Source organism: Chaetura pelagica, unplaced genomic scaffold (assembly GCF_000747805.2).
Source record: "Chaetura pelagica isolate M959 unplaced genomic scaffold, ChaPel_1.0 scaffold152, whole genome shotgun sequence".
NCBI classification, from domain to species: domain Eukaryota; kingdom Metazoa; phylum Chordata; class Aves; order Apodiformes; family Apodidae; genus Chaetura; species Chaetura pelagica.
In genome coordinates, this window is record NW_009952434.1 from 4,299 (window position 1) to 14,139 (window position 9,841).

The following is a 9,841-nucleotide window of genomic DNA, read 5'->3' on the forward strand; positions in this document are numbered from 1 at the left end:
GGAAAGAGGTGGCAGAGCCAGGGAGATCAGATGAGAGGTTTGGTGTGCCAGGCAGGCAGAAGGATGCTCATTGTGTCATCTCTGCTGGCAGACTGGTTTCTCACAGCAGGTTCTGCCATAGTAACAGCCTTTGCCTTTTGTGCAGCCATGCAAGGCTGAGTCCTCCCTGGGTCTGGCTGCAGATGGGCATGGGGGCTGCACAGAATCCCAGCAGAATCCAGCTCTGAGGCGAAGCATGATGGTTTCTCTCCTGAAGGGTAAATGCAGTCATTGCTGCACCTCAGGGAAGGCTGGATTCAGACTAAGATAACCAGGATAAGGTTTGTAATTTGACTAGATCTGATTAATAGCTCCAAGCATTAACTCTTATGGAAGTACTGCAGGTGTGGAGAGGATCTTGGTTGAGAGCCAAGTCTGATTTTTTACCACTATGCTTCCTCCCCTGGTTTCCTAATTTTTGCTAGCATTACTAGAGCAAGTCAGGAGGTGCCTCTCTACTTGCTGTAGCCTAAGTGTGACCACTGAGGAAGGCACCAGTGATCTCTGCAGGTCTTTGTTAGGGCTTTGAAATAGCTTTAATTGGGGCTGATGGGAGGCAGGATCAGAGGTCGTGGTTTCACTCCCCAGGGCTCAGTCAGGTCCTGGGGCACCTTGCTGTGCTCTGGAAAGGCCCACGTTCCACCCTGTTACCTTGGATGATGATGCGGCCCTGGTAGGTGTCTCGCCCTTTGATGTTTTCAGCCTCACACTCGTAAGTGCCTTCATCCTCAAAGCCAACCTCCTGGATCTGCAGGAGGGGCTCGCTGCCGATCCACTTGGAGGACTGAGAGCCATCCAGTTTCCTCCACTTTATTCGAGGAACAGGGCTGTGTAGAAGGAAGACATCAGATGAAGGGGCAGCTCTTGGGTACCCCGTGCTGCGTTTCCACGTGGTGTAACTCAGTCCCACCCAGCCCAGGTCCCATCCCAGCTGGGCCCTGGCCAGCAGGACAGGTGGTTTTAGCCAGTTTTTCCCTCTTCCCATTCCCCCTCCACCTCTGGTCTGCAGCAGACCTGCTGAAGAGAGGGGCTGTGAAAGCTGCAGGTTCTGCTGTGCCCTCCCCATCCCCAGCCTGAGTGACACAGACACTGCACTCACTTTCCAAAGGCAAAACACTCCAGAGTCACCATCTGCCCAGCCAGAGCGTAGGTGTCTGCAGGAAACCTGGCTTTGATGCTGGGTGCATACTGCCTGGCATCTGTGGAAAGGAAAGCACTGTTGAGGGCTTCTGGGTGACTTTAAACAGGTCCACGTGAGGTCTTAAAGGGCAGAGGTACCCGCAGGGCTGCAAAACCTCCATGGGTTTGGATAATTTACAGTTGGCAGAGCCTACTTTTTATTTTCCTCTTAAAACAGCTCTTATTAAAGGTCTAAAAACCCCTTTACAACATCTCAGGACTGCTTCTCTTTAATTTCCTGCCTGCTGAAGCCCCTTCACCCTGCCCAAAGGATGTTTTTCTGCACCTTTATCTGCAGGGTCACCAAAGGCAGAGAATAGATTCAGGGATGTGCACAGGCTGCACCTTCTGCCTCTCTTACAGAGAAACCCCATGGATGGGGTTTGCAGCTGCACAAGCAATGAAACCTGGAGAGAGAGCTGCTTCCCTCAGGTCAATCAATATTTTTGTAAGCTCTTAAGCTCCCCTGAGAGGCTGGTGGGTGATTTGTGCACTGCTGGAGTCCCGTGGAGCCCAAGTGCTTTGTGGTGGTTTGCTAATTTTGCATTTTATCCAGTCTCCTCCTGCTAATCCAAGAGCACTGACCCTCTGCAGCCAGGCTGAGCCGGGAGAACTTGCTGAAAACGCTCTTGGTGATGAAGTCGATGTGGCTGGTGGCAAAGCAGGAATAGTTGCCCAGGTCAGAAGCCTCTGTCTTGGCAATGTAAAGGTTTCCTGTGGTCTGAGAGACAAAACGCCTCCCGTCGGCCGGGATGAAATTGGGAAACTCATTCAGGAGCCATCGATAGGACAAGCCTGGGGGAGAAAGGAAAAGGGGCAAGTTGCTTGTGGCCTCCCGGGTGGGACTAAACCCCGTGACCTCCCCAGGTGGGTCTGAACCCAGCAAGCCCCTTTCTAGACCAGCTGAAGTTGGTCCAAGTTGGTACTTGTTTTCTCCACACGCTAAGTCCTACCTCTGCTGTGTTGCTTTAGAGAGTCTGAATTAAAACCACATTTGCTTCCTTAAAGTTCCCAAAGAAAAGCAAGGGGTGCTTCAGATGTCAGGGAACCCCTTGTTCTGGTGCATCTCTCCTGCTGTGGTGCTGCAGTGCAAGCCCTTACCTGGGTAATGGGGAGGAGGGCTGCAGGCAAACATCACTCCCCAGCCTTCCGTGATCTTCACGGGGTCTCGCTCTTCTGCAGAGAATTCCTGCAAAACTAAACATGCAAAGTGAAACCTGCCTGTGGATGAGAAAAAAAGCTGCTGGAGGATTTACTGTATTTTATCTCCCCTGCCTCAGGCTGGTCTTTTTAGTGGTTTTGCAGAAGGAGATCCAAAAATATGACTGACTTTCTCTGTGGTGTGTCACATTTCTACCATGCCTCTGTGTTATTAGAAGGGGATTTCTCCAGGTGGTGATTTGGGTACCAGGTACTGGAGAACTTCTCTCCTACCATGACAAATGTGAGCAGAGGGGGTCTATTTACCCCCAGCATAACTGTGGCTGCTTCTCATTTACCTTGTGGAGACAAACTTACAGCCAAAGCGGAGGGAGGCTTCCCTGCTGACCACTGTGCCCCTGGAATTGGATGCCACGCACTGGTAGGATCCAGCATCCTTGGCTTTCACTGGGTTGCTTATCACTAGGTCACCTGCAACCAGCCTGTAACGGGAATCTGGCTCCATCTTTATCTCTGTGCCATTCATCTTCCACCTGCCAAGAGCAAGTGTAAAGAGTGAGAGGGGTAAATACCCAGCGCAGCGCTCCTGGTGGTGGCAGGAGTTTGTTGTTCCAGCTCTGGTGTGTTGGGATTTGAGTCACAGTTGGATCTGTGACCTGGGAGGGGTGGCTCGGGGAGATGAAGAGGCTGATTCCCATGATCCTGATTTTCTTTAGGTAAAAAGTTGTGAACAGAAAGCCAGATTCTGATTGGTTTTGTCCCAGTGCAGAGAGAGCAGGTGGGCTCACCTGTAGGTGGCAGGAGGACTGGCTCTTGCTCTGCAAGCCATGGTGACCTTCTCTTCTTCTGAGCCTTCAGGGAAGAGGGTGTGGACAGGCTGCTCTTCAAACACTGGCCCATAATTCCTGGTGCTACTCTGTGCTTGGCACCAAACTGCAAGAGAGGGAAAACCTGCTCAGCTCAGTTTAGCTTCTTCTAAAAATTCCCACGTGCAGTGTTGTGAGGTGTCCCTGGCAGTGTCAGAACTGCCTCAAGAATAAAAGAAGGAGCAATGTGAAAATCACAGCCCATCTGTCAGCACAGCCCAGCCCCAGTGGCTTGGAGCAGACAGTGTGTGTTTCCCACCAAGCATTTTGCATCATCTCTGCTGTGCCAGAAGGACCAGACATGCTCAGGGATGTGCAGGTGAAGGGACACTGACACACACCTCTTGGAAAGCTGTGCAGGGATGAGACTGGAGCTGGGAACCCTTGGATGCCCTCCTTGTCCCTGGCAGTGAGGATGTGCTGGTACCTCCTCTGTCTATACAAACTTTGGCTGGTTGGTTCCTCCTAAGTCCTCTCCAGGGCAAGGGAGGAGGGAGGAGAACCTGAATCTTCAAAGGATGTTCTCAGCTCTGCTGCAGCCTCCTGGCAGGTCCCCTCCCTCCATCCCTGGGTCTGCACAACTCAGACCTGCTCCTTGCTGGTGTGCAGCCCAGTGCTGCAGGTACCAGTTCTGCTTTTGAACTAACAGGATGAGCTTGAAGCTTCCCCTGCAGTGTTCAGGCTACGGTCTTCTTTGATCAATCAATCAATCAATCAATCATGTTTGATTCTGATCTTGCTGTCATGTGTGTGGCTCAGGCAGAAGCACAGGAGGAATGTAAGAACCTGCCTTCTCCTTTGCTGTGCCTGGGCCACCCTTTGGCATGGTGATACTTCCCTGGGAAGTGCCAGCTCTCTGCAGTGAGTGACTGTGTCTGGTAAATGACAAGTCTAGCAGACCCTCTTCCACCCAGGCTTTATGAAATGGAAAAAGCAGAAGCTGCCTGGAAGTCTCTTGGCTGCAGAAGTGCCTGGTGGGATAATGATGGCCAGCAAGCCTGTTCTCTCCCTGGCACCCTGTGAAATGTCTGTCCCCCAGCAGGGCTGGAGGCACCTCCAGGCAGTGCTGCCCAGCACAGGCCTCTCTGCAGCCCCAAGCTCTGTGATGCTCAGTGAGCCCCAGGATCCTTCCATGCTTTGTAATTGAATTAATAACTGTCTTAAAACTGCCATGCCAGCCAGCAATCTGCTTCCTTCCCTGCAGTACACAGCAGGGTCACTACTTAAATTAAGGGACTCCAGTAAGTGTGATGTTTTATGCAAGAGCAACTTCCAGCAGGGAATGGCCAGCTCAGCTCTGCTGGCCCCGGGGGGGGGCAGCCCCTTTACCTGTAGCTCCTGGGGTTTGTCTCATGTTCCGGCTGCTCTGGAGTGTGGAGCTGATGGGGAGGCAGGGGGGGGTCCCCTAATTGGCTCGGAGGGTTCAGAGCAGCTGTTGGCTGCTCCTTGTGTCCCAGCCCCAGCCAATTACCCCGGCCCTGGGGAGGTGCTGCTGCAGGGGTGTGTGCTCCCTGCCGGCCCGGGGACAGGGGCTGCAGCCCTTCCGAGGAAGGGAAAAGCAGCATTTGGAGGGTTGTGTTCCCTCTGAATCACTGAAGATGCCTTTTTCCTTTTGGAATAGTGATATTCCAGCTTGTGGGAGCTGGTAAACCTACTCTCAGTTGGGTCAGCAGTGGATGTGCTGAATGTGACTCTACCGACCAGCAGGTAGAATAATAATGAGTTTATAGAGAATTAATAAGTTTTGCATTCATTGTCTTCTGATAGGTGGTAAGGAATGGGTTAAGGTTTAACAGCTTTACATTTTGAGATTAGTTGATAGCATATGGTAAAAAAATTATGTCTATTTAACAAATAATATATAAAAATATATCTAATGAACACTCCCATGCTTGTTCTCATGGGATGCTCTGTCTCAATCAAGCCAAATTAGGCTAATCATCCTTTCTGATTCCACACAGAGTCTGCACCCCGTTGCTATCTGCTGCTGTCCCTTTTTCTCTGCCAAGGTTATGGACTGAACTGCCAGGCATTGATTTTCTCAAATGTAATCAATGACAAAAGTTATGACGAGTTTTTGTCTGCAGTTCCAAGGTGTCTGGTTGGTGTTGGGGGTGAAATGCCTGGATCTCACTCATTAAGCAAAACAACTGGTAGATGGAAGTGATAATTAGAGTTACAGGATATGGTTAGATAGAGCTCAGGATATGGTTAGAACTAAGAATTGAGGGCAAAGCAGGGCTGTAAATCTCAGTACCCCTGAGACTGATCATCTGGGCTGCTTCTGTCACCCCAGGACTCTCATTTTTAATGTCCCCAGAACAGGTGCCTTCCTTGGGCTCCATCATTTGGGTAGTGGGGAGAAGACAAATACAAAAGAAAGGTCTCCAAGCCTGCAAGAAGCAGAGTGAGCTGCTCAGAACTGGGCCTGCCTTATGGAGCCCTACTTTCTGTGTTAAAATCCAGCTAGGAGAGCAGAAATTATGGTGAAGATGCTGCTGTGCCTCTCTAGAACAACATTCAGTATTAGGAAAAAGAAATATTAACACCAAATTAAATAGGAATAGGTGAGAGTGGAAGATCTGGATATTAAGATTTGGAAAAATAGCTCCAGAACTGCTTGAAGATTTCATAGAATCATAGAAGATGCTGAGTTGGAAAGGACCCATCGTGTCCAACTCCTGTCCCTGTGCAGGGCATCCCAGGAGTGACTTGTGCTGTTGTTTGGGAGAGAAAAATACCAACTCATGAAATACACCAGCAAGGACAGGGCAGTCTCTGTGCGTATAAAGACAACCCAAACTTGATATCAGATATTGCTGGAATAGACAGAGCTCAAACCTGATCTCCTTTGCCACTGCAGTGAGCAGGGAGGTGACTCCCTCGTGCAGGGACACGGGCTTGTTCCTGCCTGGGTGGGTTGGTATTATTAGTAGTATTTTGGAATATGCTGAAAATCAGACCTGGAAAGCCCAGGTGTCCAGGAGGCTGTCCCTTTGTGCTCAGCTCCACGAGAGCTTTTGGAGATCAGGAAATGATGTCTCAGTTGGATATTTTCCAAGCTGTGTTCCAGCTCCTGAGGACAGCAGCAGCAATCCCCTCATGGAGCAGCTCTGACCACAGCCTGAAGCCTCAGCACATGAGGGAGCTGGGCAGTTAATTGGTTTTGTAGGGAAGCTGAACACACACACACATGTGCACAAAATCAAAGTGGTTATTTTTAAAGAGCAGCTCTCTGAGGAACAGAGGGTTATTTTTAACGAGCAGCTTTCTGAGGAACAAAGGGAGGGTGCTTTGGCTGGCCTTACATTTCAAGTTTTTCCATGGCTTTTACTGAATGAAGAAAGACCAGAGAGGTTTTTACTTTCCTGACAGCCTTGCTCACTAGGCTGTGTGCTTCCTAAACCTTTATGTATTGCTGGGAATTCATCCTCTTGGTGACACAGCAGAGGGTGGCATTACCAGCCCAGTGTCCCAGGGCTGGGGCTGACAGCCCAGAGCTGGAGGCTGTGGCTCTTCACCAGCTCCAAAGTGTTTCTTTGAGCTTCTTCTAAGCTGCCATTATTTTGCCCCTGGTCCCTCACTCGTGTTCCCAGTGAGGGTTTCTCTCTGTCCCAGCTGGCTCCTGAGATCCATTGCATCACCAGCCAAAGGTCAGGAGAAAATAACCCTCACAGGCTTTACAGTGAGTAATTTTTTTGTGGGCTCAGCTTGGACAGGGGAGCAAGTTGCATGAACTCAGCTGGTTAATGGGAGAACCCAACTCCATCTCACTGCTTCTCCCAGATTTGGGTCAGACCAATTTCCAAACAGGCTAATTGCCTCCCAATCTAGGGCAGCCACCCCTCCCTCTGCCTCCTCGGGGATCAAGAGAACATTAAAAGGTAATTAGATATTTATAAGGACAGGAGAGCAGTCCCTGCCTGGGATGATGAATTAGCTTGAAGACATTATCTAATTCTCAGTTGCTTGAAATGAAATGTCTCCCTGCTGAAAAGGGACCTTCAGAGTGCAGCTCCCTGAGATCCAGAAGTGGTCCCTGATGAATGGGGGAATCTTTGCAGCCAGGGTAGGGCCAAAAAGGGATCCCCAGAAAGCTTGGGAGGTGAAGTGACTTGGCCATGAGCAATTCCCACTGGCAGGAGGAAATTCCTCCTTGTGCCAAGGCCAGGCCAGGCCTGGGCAGTGGGGGCTGCAGGGGGACACAGCTCCTGCCAAGGCTCTGCCTGAGGATCTTGCATCTCCTGCCTTTCACCTGAGCTTGAGCTGAGAAAAGGAGAGACCTGTGTGTCAGCTGTTCCTGCCGGGGTGCAGGGAGAGGCTGCACAGACACAGAGAAGAGCACAGAGGGGTGACTCCTGTGGGATCCTCCATCCTGGTGAGACGAGGGGCTGTGCTTACCCAGGATGGTGAGGCCAGCCAGGGATGTGCAGAGAAATCCAGTGGTGCTTCCCATCCTGCACCTCCTGCCGGGCTACGGAGCCTCTGCGGGCGGGGGGACAGCAGCCCTGGGAGGGACAGAGAGAGGAGTTACCTGCAAGGGTCTGAGGATCTGCTCCATGTCCAGCTGCACATCCCCCCTGCCCACGGGCCTGGGGTGCATCCAGCTGCCTGGGGAGGGGCACACAGGGGTTTGAAGCAGTTCTTCTTTGCAACACAACAAATCTGGTTGGGAGATTGTTGTTCCTTCTCCTTTACTCTCCATTCTTCTTCCTCCTCCCTCCAGAAACGATGCTTCCTCCCCAGCATTTTTATTTAAAAGCACAAAGCCAGAAGTACACAGGATGTGAGTCCGGGGAGAGGAGGAAGAAGACCATGTGTTCTTGTTATTATGTGGAAAAGGCATCATCGATTGAAAGCTCTTCATGCAGGGAGTGACTGCTTTTGGGTGCCAGCCCCGAGTCTCCAGCTCTGGAGAGGTTTTGGGGGCCCAGCTCCTCCCTGTGCACTGCACCCCAGCTTGCAGGGCACGGAGGGGCAGGGTGGAAAGCCAGTGGCACAAAGTGGCTGCAAAGGGATGGGTAATTCCCTGCTTTTCTTCTAAGTTTAAAGCATTTGAATAGTTAATCGACAGATAAGGGAGCTCCGAGGCATTTCCTGATGCCGTGAGACACGTTAGTAGGTGGAGCTGTGATTTCCAGTCCCTTTTGCAGGCTCTTGTCTTCCAAGAGTTCTCAAATAAAAACCAACTCCAAACCCCAAACAAACAAATCATGGAGCTGTTTGTGCAGCCCCTGGTCCTTGTGCTCTCTGGGCTGATCCCACCTGCACAGGCACCTCTTTCCTTGGAACTCTGACAAGGATGTTGACCTGGCTTTTATTTCCCTCTTTGGTTAACAAAAGCTTTTGAAATCAGGCAGGATCCCCCCAGCCCGGTGCAGCCTCCTGTTCCCCCCCTGCCCTCCCAAATGTGCACCCCAGTGAGCTGAAGGTGCTGCCAAGAGCTGCTCCTGGGCTGCCAGTGCTGCTTATCCCTCTGCTCCAGCTGGTCCTTCTTCCACCCTGCTCCCTGCCCATCTGTCTCCCTAGCAGGCAGGGCTGCTCCTAAGCTCCTCCAAGCAGGGATTAGCTTTCTGTCCCGTGGGATGCAGCCCCCTGCCCATGGCTGCTTTAAAATACCCAGTGCCTGGCTCCTAGACCAGCCACCCTGGAAGGCTCCTGAGCAAACAGTGATTGCCCCGTGTTTGCTTCATCTCCTGCCTCTGGGGACACCCTGGCTGGGTGGAAGAGCCACCTGCCCTCTGTGTCCTCACCCAGAGGAGACTTTGCTCCCAGCACTTGAAAGGAGAACACCCTGTCCCCAAATCCTCTTGCTGGAGTCAGGGGGCTGGATCCTGCTGGTCTGGTGCTGAGCACAGAGCCCAGCCTGCCCTGAGCCAGCTCATGTCCTGCCTCAGTCACTGTGCTCTGAGCAACCCCTTCAGCAGGCTGGTGCTTAATTGTACTGTGTGACCTGGGAAGGAGGGATAAGGCTGTACAGAAATGGCAGTGCAGGGAGGGAGAGGGCTGGGCTGTGTCACAGGGCAGAGATTTTGGGGGTGAAGCAGAGAAGGGAGACACATGGAAGCTGCTCCCTGGCTCGTTCCAGCAGCCCTGGAGTGACTCAGTCACATGAAATCACTTGATGTCAACGAGAATCATGCCCCAAATGGTGTCCTGCACCCACGGCCTTGCTGCTAACACTGCCTCATTGTTCCCCTGCCTTCACCCTCTGCCTGCTTCTCTCTCATCTGCCTTGTGCTCCCATCGTAAGCACTTTGGGACAAGGACCAGCTTTTAGCTGGGGCTGCTTTGCAGGCAGCGCAGCCACGGGGGCTCGCAGGCAGTGCCAGCCCTGCACTGGTTCATAAGTTGACTTTCCCAACTCTCTGCAGTTTGGTTTCTTCACCAGCGTGTTCCCATGCCCAGGGTTTGTGAAAGGCAACAGTCACTGAAGCTCTTCCTACACCCCGTGGCAGCAAATTAAAGGAAGATCCTTGCTCCGTGGCTGAGCCCTCTATCTGTGCCCTGGGACCTGCCCCCAGAGGCACAGCCCAGCTGCAGCTTGGCTCTCTTCCATTCTTTTCCCCCCCTCACTTTAAAAAAAGATAGGAAAG

At 51.8% G+C, this 9,841-nt stretch overlaps 1 protein-coding gene across 1 annotated transcript in view; it reads right to left on the reverse strand.

The window, feature by feature from the left end:
- The window catches only part of LOC104398249 (contactin-2-like), a gene marked incomplete at its 3' end in the record, with an annotated part of 11,975 nt that extends 4,274 nt beyond the window's left edge, over positions 1-7,701 (reverse strand). Inside the window, exons 1-7 of the mRNA XM_010008310.1 lie at positions 7,647-7,701; positions 3,168-3,312; positions 2,737-2,912; positions 2,320-2,415; positions 1,804-2,013; positions 1,139-1,238; positions 691-866 (exon numbers count right to left, since the gene is read on the reverse strand). Of these exons, the coding sequence (XP_010006612.1) occupies positions 691-866; positions 1,139-1,238; positions 1,804-2,013; positions 2,320-2,415; positions 2,737-2,912; positions 3,168-3,312; positions 7,647-7,701 (958 nt within the window). The remainder of the gene's footprint in view (positions 1-690; positions 867-1,138; positions 1,239-1,803; positions 2,014-2,319; positions 2,416-2,736; positions 2,913-3,167; positions 3,313-7,646) is intronic.
- Positions 7,702-9,841: the final 2,140 nt, after the last annotated feature.